We start from the raw sequence: 21,263 nt of genomic DNA on the forward strand, positions 1-21,263 counted from the left end.
ATAAAAGAAAAGGATTACTCCCTCAATTGAGTAGTAGCTCCTGTAAACCCAAAAGAAAAGGTGGGGTCAAGTTAGTATATATATATATAAAGAAGAAGAAGAAGAAAATGAGAAAAATAAAGAAACAAAAAAAAATGAAGAAAAGAAATAGGAGAATATAGTAGGAGTGGAAGATGAGAATGAGAAACATGTATGTAGTGAACGCTATTTATAAATGCCAAGATGGATTTAAATTCCTAATTTAATTTGGATTTCCTACTAAAATCTTATCTTTCTAAAAGATTTTGATAAGATTTGACTCAAAATATCTTATCTTTTAAATTTGAATTTAAGATTATTGGTGGGTTTGAATGGATTAGCTTTAAATCAAATGATATCAAAATTCATTTACATCAATTTTAAATTTGGGCATATTCCAAATTTTATCTCAAATTCATTTCAAATTAAAATTTAGCCATATTCAAATTTTATCCAAACTCAAATTGTTCAATTTTGAGATTAAATTGTGAATAAAATTTCAAGTTAAAATTTGGTCATATTCCAAATTTTATCCCAAGTTCAAATCATTCAAATTTAGCCTTTTATCCTCGAAGTAAAATTAAATTAGGAATAAAATTTCAAATTTATCTCAAAATAAAATTTGGTCATATTCCAAATTTTATTGCAAATTCAAATCAAGTTTAGCTTTTATCCTATTTCCAAATCAAATTGTCATAAAATATCAAATTAAAATTTGTCTATATTCCAAATTTTATTAAAAAAAAAATCAAATTGTTCAACTTTGAGATTAAATTATATATAAAATCTCAAAATTGTACATATCCCAAAATTTATCCCAAATCTAAATCATCAAAATTTAGACTTTTAATCTCAAGTCAAATTAAATTAAGGATAAAATCTAAAATTAATGTAAAATTCAAATTTAGGCATCTTCCAAATTTTATATCAAATTCATCCAAATTTAGGTTCTTATCCCTATTTCCAAATCAAATTGGGATAAAATCTCAAATTAAAATTTGACCATATTCCAAAATTTATACCAAATTCGAGTTAGACTTATGCACTAAATTCATAATTTGACTGACACATCAATTGAGATCAAATTCAAGAACAGATATATTTGAATTTCGATTCCACCTTTATATTGTTCGAGATTCATCCACCCATATATGTACATAAATCTCGAAAATAGACATTTCTTGAATGAGAAATTTTGGCAAATTGCCACTTCATTCACTAAATTAATGACGAAATTTCAAATCATCAAATTTGGGACCAATTAGGAGTTGACATATGTCCCAAATTGAAGTTGAAGACAAATTCCGATGACACCACGTGGTTTCATCATGACCGTTGAATCAGATAAGTTAATTTGATCTAATTTGATATTATTATTTGGTTTAAAGTCCAGCCATGCCCAAAAATGAGCTAAATTTGACCCAAATGTTAAATGCTCGGATCCAACTAATTGGGCCCAAAGGCCAGGCCCATGGTTCAACCAAGTCCAAGTCCAACTAATTGGGCCCCAGGGCCAAGCCCATGGACCAACCAAGTCCAAGCCCACGAGGCCCACCAGAGAACTCTCTAAATAGAGAAGTTCTCTTCATTTGTCCGGGTCAGTAACTCTACACTCTAGAGGATCTAGAGAAAATTCTCTCAATAATTAGAAGATGCTCTAACTCCTGAAGCTGACCACACTTGAAGACTAAAGTCCTTTGAAGATACAAGTGTTCTTCCAAGACTCCAAGCTCAAGAACATCCACACGTTCCACTTCTATACATCACGCATACGCATTCAACTGAAGAACATCTACATGCTCTGCTTCTATACATCACGCATACGCATTCAACTGAGAGAGAATCAGAGGATCAAGTACTAGAGATCGAACCACATCACAACATTAACATCAACACAATGCAAGTTCAACTCCATGAAATAAGTTTCTCCATAAGGCTCGTGCAAACACTAATCATCCTAGAAGATCAACAAGCCCAAAGCGCGATCATCCGAGAAGATTATCAAACCCAAAGGCCGATCATCCAAGAAGATCAACAAGCCCAAAGATCAATCATCCAAAAAGATCAAGAAGTCCAAAGGCCGATCATCCAAGAAGATCAACAAGCCCAAAGGTCGATCATCTAAAAAAATAAACCAACTTAAATATTAAAGTTTATTTTAAATGCATCAAAGAATTATATATTAGAGATTGTACTTGCTATACTGAAATCAATACAAATACAAAAGTTCAAATTCTCCGATGCAAGTTTCCCCGGAAACTGCGTGCGAACAAGCACTTTCTATCCTTTCTCTCTTAATCCTATCTTCTTCTTGCACACATTGTGAGATGTCTAGCCTTTGGGCAAAAGTAAATGGTACTCTCAAGGTAATAATCAAAGCACTAACAATAAACCCTATAAACATGATATTTCTTTCGACCGACTATTTATTAGATGAGCAATCCTTATAACAGTCACATACTCATCACCACATGCATACCCACAATTTGGCCAAATAATTATTCGCCTTTGGGCCGATAATTATTCATATAAATTCATGAATATGCACACATTATATTTCATAATTAAATTAATTTAGATAACAGAGACTACATCAATTACATATTATTTTGACAAATTCAATCCAAAATATAAGATACAATAATTTAATAATATTATTGTACAAAAATTAACAACCCAAGAAATAAAAAACCACGAGCACTATCAATACTTAACCGACAAAAACTTCAATCGCACGCAAAACTTCAACCCAGAAACGCTCACAAACCTTCAATCGGCAATTAACCAAAAGGTATGGCCGACGTGTCCTTCAACGGCTACTTAATTGAAATAATAATAATAATAATAATAATAATAATAATAACATTCAACGCCGCTGAAGCCTTATTGGAAAAACCCACAAAACCCGGAAAAGAAAATAAGTTAAAAGAAGCAATTGATCAAACCTCCCCCGGCAAGCTTGTGCAATTTGTATGACAATAATTGCACAATCTGTGCATATTTATTTGATTGTACATGTATATATTTTTAATTCTTTTTACTATCTATACCGAAACAAAAATTGAACTCACATTCTCGATCGAAAACAAACATAAACTAACAATCTAACATGAAATTGATGCTCTGATACCACTTATTAGTATAATTACTTTGAATCTGTATTGAATAGATTAATCATAAAATCATTCATGTCAAATTGTCAAAAATAACATACCAAATTTCATTGAAAATTTGATGATGGATATAAAGTGACTATTGTCTTCTTCAACCAAAACTCTGAGGACAGTTTGTTTTGCGGGTATCCTAGATTCCTATGAAATGAGCATCTAGATTATTGTGTTTGTTTTATGGTATTATAAAATGTCCTAACATCTGAAGATTTCTAAGATACACGGACGAAAGGCATCTAGAGAGTTTTGGATGTCTTCCTCAAACATGGGTTTTCCAGATTCTTGAGTTGACGGCATCCCCATTTTACTTTTTTGTTATTCCTTTTTATTTTATTTTGCATATATATATTACTCTTCATTTGCATAAATTAAAATAAATATAGTAAACCATGTATATCATATATTTTTGTTATATCATAATTCTTATTATTTTTTAGCAATATATTCAAATTTAAATTTAAATTAACATTTGTTTTATAAAAATATTAAATTATGATATATTTTGTTGAGAAAAATAACATATAAAATAGTATAAGTTGTATTAAATTTAAAAGAAATTCAAATTGATAAAAACAAATATATTATATATGTTCAAATTATATCAAATTGATTATAAAGTAATAAATAGTCGTAAGAGCATTCTTGAAACATTATGTAAATTTAAAAAATTCTCGAGTAAAAATCCCACGAAACAAATACAGTTATCAAAATATTTCCAGATACCTGCAAAAATATTCCAACAAAACAAACATGCTAAACTAAAAATGCCAAACATTTAAGATTCTAATTATATACCTTCCAAAAACAAACGGCCCATGAGTGCCTTTGTAAGATCTCTCCTAGATGAGATTCAAGAAATACTTAGTGCGTATTGTTTTGGCATATAGGGAAAATCATAACCCTAATGTCTCTTTATATACTAGTTTAATTAAGGTTTCCATTAAACCCTAATTAACTAGAAATGAGTTTCTATCCATTAAGTTCATACTCAATTAGAAATCTAGAACCTTAATTAATTAGATCACATAAGATCCAATCTAATAAAATAACCCAATGTGATAAAATATTAATCCACATACATAGTTCATACTTTAATTCTATGTATTATTATTTAGATATGTCTAACAATATTTGGTTCCCAGTTTTTGTTTCTAAGTTACCCTCATTGGTAGGGGTGCTCAAAAGAAACTATAACCTCAAATATCAGTTCAACCCAATTCATCGTGTTCAGTTTGAGTTGGGTTATAAACATATTTGTGTTGGGTTGAATCTAAATAACTAAAAATTAAAATTTATTGATTGAGTTCGTTTTTGGATTCACCTAAAATTAGTTTGAATTCAACCGAACTAGCTGATTAATATTAAATTAGAAAAAATTGCATACAATAAATGAGTCTTTTTAAATATAAAAAATATTTAAAAATATTTACACTTTAACAAAATTATATATGCATATATTTACTTTAATTTTACTTAATTTCAAAATTCTGGTTGGATTAAATCCAACAACTTTTAAAACATAAATTTTAAGTCTTTTGAATGTAATTTTTCATATATATATATAGAAATCGAATTGCAAATCTTAATTAATTCAAAATTTGAGAAAATGTGTATTTTACGTATTAACATTTTACTTTTTCTCAAATAAAAAAATTTGAATAAATGATAAGTATTAAAACCTACAAATAGTTAATGATTTATATTTGGAGAGAATTTGAACAGAGAATATGTAATAATATAAAATTAGGCAAAAAAAATTGTCACGAAAAAAGGATGGTTGGAATTCGGGGGTTCTTTCTTTGTTTTATTATTGTTGTTATTATTTTATATATGTAAATATATTTCTTTCTCCTACTTTCTTTCTTTTCAAAATTGGAATGAAAAAAAAAAAAAAAAAGGTGGTGGTAAAGAAGGAGATTGACTTGATTCTTGTGGATGGTTAAAAAGAGAGGAATAATCATAAAAAAATTGGCTATGTTTTTTAAATACAAAAATAAAGGGAAAATTTGAACCACAAACCTTTTGATCTTTAATACATTTATATCTTACTCCCTTCTCTTTGATGTAATTTTTAACACATTGAACTACGTAGCTTCCTTCCCTTCCATGTGATTTTTAGCATATTTTGTATAATTTTAATTTTCTCAAAATAAGGTTTAGTTACACGTTTAATCCTATAGTCAAGATAATATAAATTTAAACAGTATAAACTTAAGAGTTTCAATTCAATCTCTATTAATTAAAGGTTTAATCTCAATTTGATTTCTATGTTTTGAATTTAAGCTGTACCTCAAGTGAAAAGTAATCCATCAATGGTAATGTAAAACATAGACCTCAGTTGATTACTTTTGTTATTTACTGCATTCCATAATTGTAACGAATCGTGGAACTCACCTCAAAATCTATAATAAAATTGTGTAATCTAATTGAGGAATATATGGTACTCAATCTGATTGTGATTGAAAATTATGTGAAACCCACTATCTTTACCAGTTATTATTAGAGATTATTATTGTAATAGTATAAAAATTTTGAATCTACTACATTTATTGTTCCCTCTACATTTACCATTAAAGTTAAACAATAATGGTAACGATAAGAATAATAATAAAATGTAAAAGATTCATAATTCTAAATCACGCAATAAAAAAACAATCCAATTATATTTTCATTTAAGACCTATTACAATTCATCCATCAATAAAATCTCCTTACGACTACACTGATTTTAGTCAAGTTTGGTAAACGTGACCTTAGAAGTTTGGGATTCAGTAAGAAATTTAACGAAAATGAGCTCAACTCATTATTAATAAACTCTAAATTGGTATTTACATGAAATTGTAAAATATTCACAAAATAGAACTTAATATGTAAATTTAAGATTGACGGGAATAAATTTACATAAATTAAAATTCTAAAAAATCATTGCAGTATATTTCTAACTGTATAGTGCACCAAAAACAAACACGAATTTAAATAACTCTTTATTTTCTTACCATAGTTTGCATCTTTCATAAGTACAAGGGTTGAATTATTCAAAATCTAAAAATAAAAACACATTTTTAAAAACTACTATTAGTTTTCAAATTTTGGTTTGATTTTTTAAAATATTAGTAAAAGGTAGATAATAATAGTGACCATAAAATTAACAATAGATCACAATAAAAAGATAACCTCTGTTTTAAATCAGAATCATCATCTCTATCAACTTCATATAACTAAGAAATAATTATTCTTCATCTTGGTTTGTTCTAGGGCTCTGAATTTTAAATCCAAAAGAGGAAAAAGGAAAAGCCAACTGAATGATGATGTTGAAGCTCGTACGATCCAGAGTAGCACAAGAGAGGAGGATCAAACCAAATAATTTAACCACAAAAGTTGAGCTTCTTCATTACCTTGGCATATGCTAATGGGACAATGGCAGGCTGTCTCAGTCTCCGCTTTGATCTTTTGGACTGCATTGAATACTCAAAAAAAGGTAATTTCAAGTCGAGTTTGCATTTTGCAATTTTTTAAAGAATATTATAACAACGACAAAAGGGTTCAGTGGAGGTATTTGTAAAGCTGGCATGTACTGGCAAAATACGTAAAGCGATACCAAACGCAAATTTAGTCTAATAACTTACAAATCTACCTGACGCAAAATTAAAAGTTCAATATTCCATTAGATATAAAACTTAAAAATATATCTAAGGGTCATTATTAGTTTTTCAAAATTTTTGAATTTGTTGGGGACCTATTAGACACAAATTGAAACTTCATAATTTATTAGATATTTCAAAAGTTCAAAGATCAAATAGATGCAAATCTCAAAGTTCAGAGGCTAAACTTGTAATTTAATAAAGAAAAAAAAGAAAGAGACAAGGGAAAAGAACAAAAGAAGGAAGAGCAAGAGCATGAGATACACATTTATTTTAAACCGGGGGTAGGTAGCTAAAAACCTTGAATCCATGACCATAAATTCTGAAAAGTTTCTCTACTGATTCTTCCTGTCCCCACAAGAAGAAACCCTTCATGCTTTCAAAATCACATTGTGTTGTCGGAGACACCAAACATTTCACAAAGAAGGCGACAAAAGCCCGGCGTAAAAAATACCTAACCGCACTGGGAAGGCACTATGTACAAATATTCTCAAAAACCAATGAGAAGGGTAGGCATTGCTTTAGTTCAGTTGTGAGTAAACAGAAATGGTTAGGGCCCTTTTGCAACTATCTGGTTTTTAGTTTTTGAAAATTAAGCTTATAAGCACTCTTTCTATCTCTAAATTTATTGATTCGTCATCTACTTTTCTACCAATGTTTTCAAAAACCAAGTCAAGTTTTGAAAACTAAAAAAGTAGCTTCTAAAAAATTGTTTTTGTTTTTAGAATGTGGCTACTTAAGAAAGATGAAAACTATAGTAAGAAATTGAGAGGAAATAGGCTTAATTTTAAAAAACAAAAGACCAAATGGTTATAAAATAGGATATTTAGGATCTCTATGAGTGAAAATAAAAGTTTAGAAGTCCTGTACCTTTGATAGTAAGTTTACTTATTACTATTATTAGTTTTAGGACTTTCATGGATGACACACATTGATGATGAAATTCTTAACTTTTATTAAAAATAAATGAAAGAATACAAAGGGCATAAAGGGAAATAAACTATGACAAAAATAAGACTTGGAAGTACAGTTAAAAAAAGCCTTAAAAGCCATGGCCTAAAGTGAGAAATGGAACTTAACAAACAAGCCCACACACCCTCTCTTCATACCTATCAACCCTACAAGAACTCTATCGTTCCTCTAGATCTAAAGGCCCCACAAGATAGCTCAAACCACCATAAAGAATAGAGGCCACAAAATGATTTCTCATAGAGGATAGGTGACGTAAACAAAGGAAAATGGAGCAAGGGTCTATCCCCCAACCACTTGTCCTCTCAAGAGTATGTATCCATCTCATCACACACCAAATACCGGGGGGGGTTGTGTGGGGTGTGGGGTGTGGGTAGACATATGTCTGCAAATTCTTGGACGTGCCTTTCAAAGTACCACTCAAGGTGCAGTCAAAAGGATGGAGAGCATACTTGCTTGCAAAAACCTAATGCCATAAAGTATCAAATTCGCGGGGAAATAACACAACTATTTAGCCAACAATATCACCTTTCGCACCTTTTAAGTTGCCTATGCCTAACCCTCCAAGGTCCACCGTCTTAGACTCCACATCCCACCCCACTAAATGAGAACCATTCCCCTAAGAAATCCCTTATAAGCTTCTCCAGGGTCTTACTAATTAATATGGAGACTCAAAAGATTGAAAGCACGTCGAGATGCCACTAAAATTGGCTGAATAGAAGAGTGTACCCTCTGGCCTCTTCAGAGAAAAAGCTTCACTTCCAAGAAGCTAGACGTTTTTGCATCTTTCTCACAATCGGATCCTTACAAAGATTTTTTTAAAAAAAAAACCGTGAAAATCAATGCTTCCATTGAGAATGAATGACATAATATAAAAAGAGAGGTCAACAAGCATTAAGAAAATCCGACATTGAAGGAGCCAAGCAATTTTTTTTTTTTTAATTTTATATATATTTGGAAGGGAGCCAAGAAATACAAAAAAGGGCTCAAATCCCCAACAAAAAGACCTTTGGCTAACTACAAAATCTTTGGGAGTTGGGAACTGATGTCCAAACAAAGACGTGGCCTAGGTAGCAATCAAACCTCCTCCCAAGTCATCTCCACATCTGCTACTTAAACACACTGATATTACTTTCAAACCAAAGACTCCAAAGGGTAGCAAACAGACCAGCCTACCACACTCGATCATCACATGAAAAGGAAGATACAACCGAATCTCCATTCTCCACAATCATAGAGCTACACTACATGCTCCTCATAAGGAAAACTCCACACAGCTGAAAAGTTACAAAGATTAAGACCTAGAGGGAGACCTAAAAAACATTGAAGGAAACACCGCACCAAAGCTACCCACCTATTCACCGTAACTATTGAAATAGAAGAAAAGAAGACGACACAAAGAGTTTACGTGGAAAACCCTAATTCAGGGAAGAAAAACCACGGTAGAAAAAGGACTTATTATTTAATGTCATACCTACAATAGACCCAACCTCAGATATAAATAGAATGAGGTGAAACCCTAATTTAGCAAATATAGCATAAATTACAAAAATGCCCTTAGGGCTAATTCAACTTATTTCAACACTCTCCCTCAAGTTGGGGCATAGATATCGGCAAGACCCAACTTGCTAATACAAGCTTCAAACGTCTGTCTCGATAACCCTTTCGTAAAAACATCTACAATCTGTTGGACTGAAGGTACATAGGGAATACAAATAGCTCCGCGGTCTAACTTTTCTTTAATAAAGTGCCTGTCAATTTCCACATGTTTGGTTCTATCATGTTGCACGGGATTATTCGCAATACTGATGGCAGCCTTATTATCACAATACAACTTCATGGGCCCCGAACTACTCTCGTGAAGATCAGATAAAACTTTCTACAACCAGATTTCTTCACACACTCCTAGATTCATAGCTCTATACTCTGCCTCAGCACTACTTCTGGCCACTACACCCTGTTTTTTACTCCGCCAAGTTACCAAATATCCCCATACAAAGGTACAGTACCCTGAGGTTGACCTTCTATCAGTCACAGATCCGGCCCAATCTGAGTCAGTATATGCCTCGATGCTCCGTGTGTCATGTTCCCTAAACACCAAGCCCTTCCCAAGGGTGGACTGTAGATATCTCAAAATTCGAGTCACAGCTTCCATGTGCTCCTCATATGGACTCTGCATGAACTGACTTACTACACTCATAGAAGATGTCGAGCCTAGTATGAGACAAGTAAATCAGTTTTCCTACTAAGCGTTGATACCTCTCCTTATTCACAGGAACTCCTTCCGAAATACTTTTCAGTTTGCTATTGACCTCAATAGGAGTGTCAATAGGTTTGCATCCAGTCATTCCTGTTTTCTTTAACAAGTCCAAAGTGTACTTCCGCTGAGATACAGATATTCCTGCTTTTGATCTTGCTAGTTCCATCCCTAGAAAATACCTTAAACTACCAAGATCCTTGATTTCAAATTCACCTACCATCCTTTGTTTTAGCTTAGCAATTTCTGCCATGTCATCCCCTGATAGGATGATGTCATCAACATACACAACCAACACAGCAATCTTTCCTAAGGGTGATTTTTTGGTAAACAAGGTATGATCAGAATGCCCCTGAACAAACCCTTGGAGTCTAACAAATATGGTGAACCTGTCAAACCATGCCCTAGGGGACTGCTTCAACCCATATAAAGACTTCCTGAGTTTGCAAACATGATTCCCAAACTTAGCTTCGAAACCTGGAGGTGGACTCATATAAACTTCCTCTTCCAACTCACCATTTAGGAATGTGTTCTTTACATCTAGTTGATGTAGGGGCCAATCTTTATTTACGGCGACAAACAGAAGAACACAAATGGTGTTTAACTTAGCCACTGGGGAAAAAGTTTCTGAATAATCAATCCCATACGTCTAAGTGAACCTTTTAGCAACTAACCTGGCTTTATACCTCTCGAGTGTTCCATCAGACTTATACTTCACTGTGAACACCCATTTGCAACCAACTGTTTTGTGACCTCTAAGGAGAGCTACTAACTCCCAAGTCTTATTTGCCTCAAGAGCTCTCATTTCCTCCATTACTGTTGCTTTCCACTCGGGAACTTCCATGGCCGCATGTACACTAGTAGGTATTGCTAGAGCATCCAGCTGAGTAGTAAAAGCCTTAAAACCAGGAGATAAGTTACTATAGGTAAGAAAACTATGCAAAGGGTTTTTGTACATGACCTGGTTCCCTTTCTCAAAGCAATAGGCATATCCAGAGTGGTATCATAGTTGTCAGTTTTCGTCTGTCCCTCTTCAGTATCAGACTTTTGAGACAATTCTGCATCTTCTTGAGGATCTTTCAGCACCTCATTACCTCCTGAAGTTTCAATCTTCTCTGAGCTCATTTCATCATTTTCTATGTTCCCAGACTTTTCTTCCAGACTCTCCTCTGAAACAACGGGATCTTGAACCTGAGCCGGTTCCGACGCTTGGACACTTTCCGATGGAACACCAGAGGTTTCCTGAATTTCCTTTCTGAGATTCTTCCTATAGTATGTTATCCAGGGCACTTGTCTAGTAGGAAAAACCGACACGGGAACAACAGGAACAGAGTTAGGTTCAAGACTAGGTAGACTAGGTCCAGGAACATTGGGGCTAGGCTCAAGTTCAGGAATATTAGGACTAGGATCAAGATTGAGGCTAATGGGTACGGAGTACGTGGAACTGTTAGTCTCTTCATTCGTGGTCTCCCCCTGAAGATGACTAACGGGAAAGAACGGTTTATCTTCAAGGAACGTGACATCCATAGTGACAAAATATTTTCTGGAAGATGGATGAAAGCATTTATAGCCTTGCTGATGAAGGGGATACCCGACAAACACACATTTTTTAGCTCGTGGAGCAAACTTAGTCCGGTGTGGACCATGAGTATGAACAAAGGCTGTACACCCAAATACACGAAGAGGAACCTCATGAATAAGACGGGTAGACTGATAGGACTCTTTGAAGTACTCAAGAGGGGTTTGAAACTTTAGAACTCGTGAAGGCATTCTATTAATTAGATGAGCTGCGGTAAGAACCGCATCTCCCCACAGGTACGAAGGGAGAGTCGCTGGAATTATCAAGGAACGAGCAACTTCAATGAGATTGCGATTTTTCCGTTCAGCCACCCCATTTTGTTGTGGAGTATATGCATACGAGTTTTGATGGATGATCCCTTTTGACACTAGAAATTCCTGGAAGGTGTGGTTGACAAACTCACGACCATTGTCACTCCGAAGAATGGCAATCTTTGTGTTGAACTATGTTAATACAGTGGTATAGAACTGTTTGAAGGTAGATAAAACTCGGACTTATCAGCAAGGAGATATACCCATGTAAGTCGGTATGGTCAATCGATGAAAGTCAAACCACCGTTTACCAGACAGGGTAGAGATGCTTGAGGGACCCCAAACATCACTGTGGACCAGGTGAAAAGGCTGGGTAGGTTTATAGGGCTGAGAAACAAACGACACGCGAGGTTGTTTAGCACGTATACAGACATCACAAGATAATGAAGAAACATTCACATTATGGAAGAAATGAGGAAATAAATATCGCATATATTGAAAACTAGGATGTCCAAGACGAAAATGCCACAATAAATAATTTGTTTCAGACATAGTAAACGAAGATAAAAGACTAGTCCTAAACAAGCTTCTGGAGGAAGCATCTAGAGAAAGGAAATATAGGCCTCCGTCATATCGGGCAGTGCCAATCGTCTTCCCCGAGCTCAAGTCCTAAAACAAAGCAGTATCTGGTGAGAAGACAACTCTACAGTTCAAATCTTTTGTTATTTTGCTTATTGATAATAAGTTCTAAGAAATTTTGGGCACATGTAAGACATTTTGCAGAGTTAATCCCTGAAATGGTGACAATCTGCCTTTTCCAGCAACAGGAGCGAAGGACCCATCCGCAATTCGAATCCTCCCATTTCCAACGCTTGGATAGTATGAGAGAAACCGGTCGGATGAGCCAATCAAGTGATTGGTCGCTCCTGAATCTAGAATCCATAACTCATTCCCTTCAACAAGGAAACTAAAAGATTGAGGGTTACTTGATTGAGCAACTGTTCTGATCCCTATGGTACCTGAATCACTAGGATTGGTCACTGGAGGCTGTGTTTGAGGTTGTGCAGCCCCCTCAACTGATTCACCCACTAGAGCACGCCCAGATTTCGACTTGTCATTCAGAGGGTGACGTTTACCATTTGGAGGGCAACCATGCAATTTCCAACACTGATTCTTCGTGTGCCACTGTTTTTTGCAATGCTCACATACTGGGGGTGTTTTACTATTCTGCTTGTCACCATCAGCTCCAGCGGACTTTACCCTGAAGGTAGCTGACTCTACAGTGGTAACACCCGGCCCGTTCATTGCACTCGATCTATCTTCTTCCAATCTAACCTCCGAACAGACCTCCATGAGAGACGAAATTGGTTTCTGCCCTAGTATTCGACTACGAACTGTATCAAATTTGGGGTGCAGCCCAGCAAGAAAATCATACACACGCTCAACCTCTTCTATCTTGGAGTATTGAATTCCATCTTGTGGGCAGTTCCAGATGATCTCCCGACATAGATCCATTTCTTGCCATAACAACGACATCTTGCTGAAGTATGACGTTACATCCATGCTCCCTTGTTTGCATTCGTGAACCTTTTTACGTAGAGTATACAGGTGGGATGTGTTCTGACGCCTCGAATATAACCGTCGGATTGCATCCCAAATATCTCGGGCAGTGGCTGAATAAAGTAAAGGTTTCCCGATTTGTGGTTCCATGCTACTGATTAACATTGAGCGGAGCAAAGAATCCTCTGCCTTCCAGACACGCTCTTGAGGATCCCCAAGATTCGGTCGTGGTATCTCTCCAGTCAAATATCCAAACTTATGGCGTCCCTTAAGAATCATTTTAATTGTTTGGGACCAAGAGAAGTAATTTTGCCCATTCAACTTCTCTCCCGTGATCATTCCTGCAGAATTTCCAATTGTTCCAGATAAAAAATTAGAAGTTGGAAGAGTAGGAAACATTGATACCGGATTTTCTGAATACATCGGGGAAGAATCATGGCCATTCAATCTGGCTCCAAGGGCATCTGTTGCTGGAGACTAACCAATTGTTGTTGGAGTTCCCCATGAGATTCAGATCTGGAATTTTTGTCTAAAAACCATGGGATTTTTTTCAATGGAATCACCCATTCGAAACTGGGACTGAACTGGATACACATGAGGAAGAAGCTGTCCACCATGGTACTGTGAAGAAGCTACTGTCGGAAGTCCACCGGCGGCAAAGTTCGGCAACCCGTGACTGGCGATGCTCCCAGACGGCTGTGATGGTGGGTAGGCGGACAGAAGGCTCGGCAATTCGGCTGCGAGGTTGAAAAATCGTCGCCGATCTAACCCGACCCCGGCAGCTGGAGCAAACCCACGGACTCGTCTGGTGCAGATTTCCAGTTCTGTGCGACGCGGACGAGGTTACTAATTTGCTGTAAATCGATCCGCGTGCGCCGACTGGAGGACGTGCGAAGCTGAGGACAGTCGAGGTACTGATTGGCTGTAAATCGATTGCCGTGCGCCGGCTAGGGACGTGCGAAGCTGAGATGGTTGTGTGCGAAGTCGAGGGTCCGATCGGTTTGTGCCCGCTTTATCTATGTGCGGCTGGAGAGCGTGACCTTTCTCTCGATGGTGTTCAAGCTGGAAACGGCAAGTCTGGAAGCTAATCGGCGGCGCTGGCTGGAGCAAGCCCACCACCTGCTGTTCGGCCTCGCGGCTGGATCTGTTCTGCTGAACACCAATGGGATGATGGTTTTAGAGATAGCGGTCAACTGCTGCTCGAATCACGAGCCTCTATCAGCGTACCTCACCTATCAAGTTTGATGACTGAGTTTCTTCTATCGGCGGCCTAACGGTTTCATCACCTTGCTCTTGATACCGCATATTGAAATAGAAAGAAAGGAAAGACGACACAAGGAGTTTACATAGAAAACAATTCAGGAAAGAAAAAATCATGAATAGAAAAAGGACTTATTATTTAATGTCATACCTACAATAGACCCAACCTCAGATATAAATAGAATGAGGTGAAACCCTAATTTAGCAAATATAGCATAAATTACAAAAATGCCCTTATGGCTAAATTCAACGTATTTCAACAGTAACAAAATGAAAATTGATGACTAGAATCAAACTCTTTCCTCTACTGATCTTTGGCCCAAAAATAAATTCAAAGGACAATACAATTTAGATTAGCAAAGGCCTACTCCCTGTCCAATCATAAGAAGATAGTATCAGTAGCAGACTAAAGATGAGTGACGACATGCTATACCGCCGAACCATGAAACCCTCGAGAATGTTGCCTTCCCCCAAGAATGGCTTTACTCAAAGTGTCCACAATCGAAAGAAAGGGGAAAGAAGAAAGAAGATCACCTTGACACATACGACAAACTGCTTGCAGCTTGAATTATATCTATCAGATTTCTACCAGTAAGGATGGAATACTTGGTAGACCTAATACACTCCAAATCCATAACTTCCACTTAAACCTGAAGTCCTCTTCCACAAGACATTATTTAAAAGTCCTAGTCCACATGATTATAAACCTTTCGTAATATGATCTTAAAAATGGCACCATTATACTTGCAAATCCTATAGTCCTCTCTAGCCTTTTATCATAAGCCTTTTCAAAATTGATTTCAAAACAAGACCCTCTTACAAAACTCACCTCATAAAACTTTTAGTATTAAGACAAAAAATGAGTTTAATTAAAGGAGCTATCCCGAATACTTCCATAAAACTTCCAAAAAATCTAAATCTTCCAAAGATCCTACTTCACATAATCCTGGTTTTCCTTGGAAAAACTCCATAGTAAAATTTTCAAGATTTAGGGCCTTATTTCTATCATAACCAAAAATCATTAGGAAGAGTCCAACTAAGCTTTGTCAATTTCTGCGATAGGACACGAATCTAAACCCTCTGTGAAAGGTCTAAAGGAACTGCTGAAGCACACAGAGAGAGAAAAAGGAAATATCCTCATTCTCTATCCCTTCATAATGTTCTCTAAAGGGCCTATGATATTCTTACTCCTTCCATTAAGGATTCTCCCTGCCCACCTCACTCTAGCCTTTTGCCTCCAACTTATCGCCTCTTTCATAACAAACTCCCCAAACTCTGCCTTTAGATAGGCTCACTCATCTTCGAAAACCTATCCCAAGAGAGGCCTCCTTTTCAAGTCGGTCTAAAAACTTAACCTCCCTCTAAATCTCTTGCTGATCTGGAACCTTCTTGCTTCTTGATCCAAATATCCCCATAGACGTCTTGACTCTTGATCCCAAGATTTCAAGGCCAATTTCAAGGAGGCTTAAGTGAACGTAACTTTTCCATTAAACGAAATCCTTCCCACCTGCCTGACACATTCACCAACCACCACTTCATTAAAGACTACTGGAAGGAAGGGTGAGTCTACCACATTCTCCCACATTTTATCTCACATTTTTTCTAGGGATAAGCATGGACATAAGATGTTGGATGATAACTTTAGGAGTAAAATGACCCGTTCGTGTAATGTTTAGAAAAATTATAACAATTTTCCCTATTCTTCAAAAACATAAAAGTTTGACTTTGGTGACAATTTGAACTATTACTACTTTTGCTTTAAAAAAAAGATACGAGATTTTACATTAAATATATTTTTAGTTAAAACTGATGCTTATGCCTCCGGTTGGTTATTGCCTCGCCTTTTCAAGAAGAAAAGCTTTAAGACCTGCCTTCAGCCTTTTAAAACAATGAGTGGAAGCCCCCTATATAAAATCCTTGTAGGTATCCCCACCCCCTCCCAATAACCAAATTTCTGCTCATCGCTTATGTGCCCTATTTGTGATTATAGGGTCATCATTCTTGTGTGACTCTTGTTATCTATCTACTTCCCTTCTTTTAAAAGATAAACAAAAACTAACCATCATGAGTTGGTCTAGTGGTCATTGGATAATAAAGGAGTTGAGCCGAGTGGGTGGGGTGTGAGGTTGGTAGTCTTCCATCCTCCTACCTGGGGCCTCCCTCTTGGAAGTAACCCAAAGTCTGTTTCTTTATGGAATCTTGTTGTGATAAAGTTCGAAGTAGGTTAGCTTCCTAGAAGAAGGGTTTCTTTTCTAAAGTGGGTAGACTCACCTTGATCAAGTCCGTTTTGAGTAGCAACCCTATTTACTTCTTCTCTCTCTTTAGAGCCCTGTGTGATGTGTATAAGTGTCTAGAGAGGTTGATGCATGACTTCCTCTAAGAAGGTATCGATGAAAAAAAAAGGCCGAGGGTCACATTTGATCAATTGGGCAATTAACGAGAGACCGAATTCCCTGGGGGGTTTAGAAATTAGGAATCTTAGGATGCATAACAAAGCCCTCTTAGCTAAATGTTTATGTCGTTTTTCCTCTAAGCCCAATTCCCTATGGCACAGGATCATGGTTAGTAAAAATGGCCCCACCCTTTTGAGTGGTTGGCAAAAGGGATTAAGGGTACCTATCGAAATCTAAGGAAAGACGTTTCAAAAGAGCTCCTAGGTTCTGTTCTTCAGGTTTGTTGTGTGGTGGGGGAGGGGAGAGATACGTATTTTTGGGACTATCACTGGGTGGGGGAGAGACCCTTTTGTGGATTGTTCCCTAGGCTGTATCATTTGTCTTCTCTTAAAAACCATTTTGTTGTTAATTTTCTTGTGTGGTTTGGGAGCTCTATTTCTTTTTCCTTCGGGTTTCGTCATGCTCTTTCCAATAGGGAAACCAGAGATGTGTCTATTCTTCTTTCTTTACTTGAGAGTCGACCCTTTAGAGTTCAAAGAAGGGTTGTCAGAGTGTAGAACCCCAATCCTTTGGATGGGTTCTCATATAAGTCTTTCTTTCAATGTCTTGTTGATCTTTCTCCCTCATGTGTGCCAGTCTTCTCAGTGCGTTGGAGGATTAAGGCTACGTTTGGCATTGGGTTAGTTGTGTCCAAAAGCCATTTGGAAAAAATCTTAACCGTTTTTTGCATTTGGTAAAATAGATTAAATCTGTTAAAATCACTTTTATAAATACGTTAATTTCACGTTTACTTTAAAAGCAGGATCCTACTAGCTTTTAGGTTCTCCTAAAATCAGGTAGAATTATTAATTAATATTTAGTTTTCAATTTTATACTTTAGAAAAATATTTGTTTTATATATTTATATATTTCTCACCTAATCAAATCTATTTTCTATTTTTCATGAGTTAAATGCATCATTTTTTAAAAAAAAAGTATATCATATTGATATATTTTTAAATAAAGCTATTTTCCTTAATATTCAAAAATCAATCTATAACAAACAAAATTTATCATACCAAACAATTATTTAAAATTTTAAATTACAAAAAGAAATTTAAAAAAGTTGATTATAAGTCTATTTTAATTATTATATCTAAAATAATATGCTTTTGTATTTATTTACCGAACATTCTAACCTACTTTTTCAAGTTTAAACTGAAATTTTCCAAACACTATTTTACTTATTTTTTTCACAGCTGATTTTTCTAAAAGCACAATTGCCAACGGTTATTTTAAAAGCTACAACAATCCCAAATGGAGCCTAAGGTTAGAAAGGTGAAAATCTTTATCTGGCAGGTTTTGCATGGTCGTATTAGCACATTGGACAGGCTTTTTCGGAAGCTGCCATTGTTGGTTGAGCCTTTTTGCTGTATTCTATATTGGAAGGTGGAGGAAGACCTTGATCATATTCTTTGGTGATGTGGCTTTGCGAGCGTTGTGTGGGATTCTTTCTTCTAGACATTTGGCTTCATGTGTGCCCGTCATAGAGAAGCCAGTGCTATGATCGAGGAGTTCCTCCTTAATCCACTGTTCGGGGAGAAAGGCCCATTTCTCTGGCTTGCTAGTGTTTATGCGATCATTTGGGTCTTGTGGGATGAGCGGAACAGTAAGATGTTTAGGGGTGTGGAGAGAGATCCTAGGGAGTTATGGTCTCTTGTGCGCTTTCATATTTTCCAATGGGCTTCGATTTCGAATGTCTTTTGTAATTATTCCATAGATATGATTTTGTATAGTTGGAGTGTTTTCTTGTAATGGGACCTCCCCTTCTTTTTGTGGGCTTGGTTTTTTGCTTGCCCATATATTCTTTCATTTATCCTCAATGAAAGTGGTGGTTCTTCATAAAAAAATAAACAAACAAATAAATAAATGACTTATAAAGAATGATTTCAATCCATGATGACCATCTATCTAGAATTTAATATCCTACAAATTTCTTTGGCACCCAAATATTGTAGGGTCAAGCAGGTTGTCCCTGAGATTAGTTGATATGTGTGTAAGCTAACCCAAATACTCATGGATATTTAATAAAAAAAAAAAAAAACAAACAACCAAACTAGTAAGTACAGGAGGATAAAACTTTGGGAAAGAGAGACATGCATTTGACGGAATGGGAGTTGTGCTATGAGAAATAAGAGTTTTGAAGAACAACAGTATTCATTCACGACATATTGATGAAATCACCTCAAATGAAGTCGCACAATATTTTAAAAAATCCACCAATTCAACATGTGGAACGATTTGAAAATCCACATATAGAGACTGAAGGTAAGTTTTCTTGCATTGATATGGTCAAATATTCCAATAAACTAACGCACATTATGAAGTTAGCCAAAATGGGATATAGATCTTTAGACACCTTTCAGGAAAATTTCTTTTAAGCGAGCCAATATTGAATGCTCTATCTTCTAATGCCCATGGCACAAATCTAAACAATAAAAGAGCTTGAAGACCTATGAGGATTATATTCATATGTGAAATACAAAGGCTAAAACTTGAACATTGCTACCAGGGAGAAGCCAAGAGTTCCAAAAGTTAACAGAAATGTGCATCCAATGATAGTAACCCAAGCATGGGAGTTGTGAAATGCAAATGAAACGCAGAAACCATCGACATTCTTTCTAATGATAAAAAATAGAAACTTCTCAAAATTATATCGGAAAGTTATAGAAGATAACAGTGCAAGGCAGCATCAATTAAACATATGGTACAATTTAAACGTCTAGATGAGAACTAACATTAGCGTTATGTCCATGACAAAGGAAATATGTTACGATAATCTAACCTAAGCGTCGCATATATGTACTTCAACCCAGAGAAAATGCAGTGAACCTGAGCTAACTTGAAACGAAGTTTTCCATGCTCCAAATATTTACATTTCAACGTCAATATGATACTAAACCAAGAAGCATATTTGATAAACAGAAAGACAAACCTTGGAATGTGCATTGTGCCTTTTCCCTTCCATTCGACGTTTAATGCTCCCATCCTTCATCATCCAAAACCTAGACTTGTAAGACCTGATCGACCAAAAACGCGTAATTTACGCACAAACTTATAAGACAGTAATGATAAAGTTCCAAAATTAAATAAAAACAACCATAATATTATGAACTCACGAGTAAAATTTCAGTTTAGTTTTCTTCAATTTGGAAGTGACTGGCGTCGTCCGCTTTCTCTTCTTCCGTCGGTCTCTTGATGAAACATGCCGCACTTGAACAACCTTAATTCAATGTAATCGAACATCGTTTTATATCAAGTGGTGCCAACAATATCGAAATAACAGGAATAGAGGCTCCAATGAGTCGATTTTCCTAAATAATTCCTCTCATCAGCTCAAAATCAAACAGTCCCCCTACCTTCCAAGCATTTCCCCGGCAATCCAAGATATAACTAAGAAAAAAACTCTTAACAAACTAAACAAAATCAACCAAAGAAAACAAAACTAAACTAAACTTACAGAGAGAGGCAAGAGCGAAGAACGAATACACTGGTAAGCGGCGAGGGGAGAATGAGTCTGTTGAGATGCATTGAAAAGGGACCTGGAATTCAAATTATTCGGAGAGAAATGGAGGGGCTGGTATAGAGATGTAGAAGAGTGAAAGATCCTGCGGGTGGAAGAAGCGGAATTTACAATTTGAGATGGCTTCGCCGCCGCAGATCGGAGCTTGGCGCACCACCTGAGCATCGTCGTCGCCGTCGTACACCAATGGCGAAGGGGAATTTTTCAGAGAGAGAGAGAGAAACCTACGCTTGGCGAATTGCTGGCGCCTTTCCATTTTTTCACGAATTTGGGCCATATTCGTGGGCCAGGCCCAATGTTGATTGGGCCGAATCTAACCCACATTCGTCGTTTCTTCGCTCAATCTCACTCTCGTCTCGTGCTTGAAATCGTGGACGGCTAATTTGGCGAGAATATTTATGGTTACATCGTTTGGTTAGATAATATAATTAAATTCATGTTTACTCACAAACTTAAGTTTTTAAATCAATCAATGATTTAAGACATTTTTATACATCTTTAAATTCTACAATATTCATAGCCTTGTTAATGTTTCGACCGACTGAAGACAAAAATAGATGTGTAGTTACATATATACTCATTAAATTATATTTTGTAATTATTC

The 21,263-nt window shown here is 35.9% G+C and overlaps 1 protein-coding gene across 1 annotated transcript; it reads right to left on the reverse strand.

Annotated features, from left to right (window-relative positions):
• Positions 1–6,308: 6,308 nt before the first annotated feature.
• LOC120077803 lies at positions 6,309–20,895 on the reverse strand. Its single transcript, XM_039031842.1, has 4 exons — positions 20,597–20,895; positions 20,256–20,359; positions 20,072–20,156; positions 6,309–6,642 (listed from the first exon to the last, which is right to left on the reverse strand). The coding sequence occupies exons 1-4, from the start codon at positions 20,822–20,824 to the stop codon at positions 6,553–6,555; spliced, it is 507 nt and encodes a 168-aa protein (XP_038887770.1). The 5' UTR covers positions 20,825–20,895; the 3' UTR covers positions 6,309–6,552.
• Positions 20,896–21,263: the final 368 nt, after the last annotated feature.

This window comes from Benincasa hispida, chromosome 5 (genome assembly GCF_009727055.1).
Source record: "Benincasa hispida cultivar B227 chromosome 5, ASM972705v1, whole genome shotgun sequence".
Classification (NCBI taxonomy): Eukaryota; Viridiplantae; Streptophyta; class Magnoliopsida; order Cucurbitales; family Cucurbitaceae; genus Benincasa; species Benincasa hispida.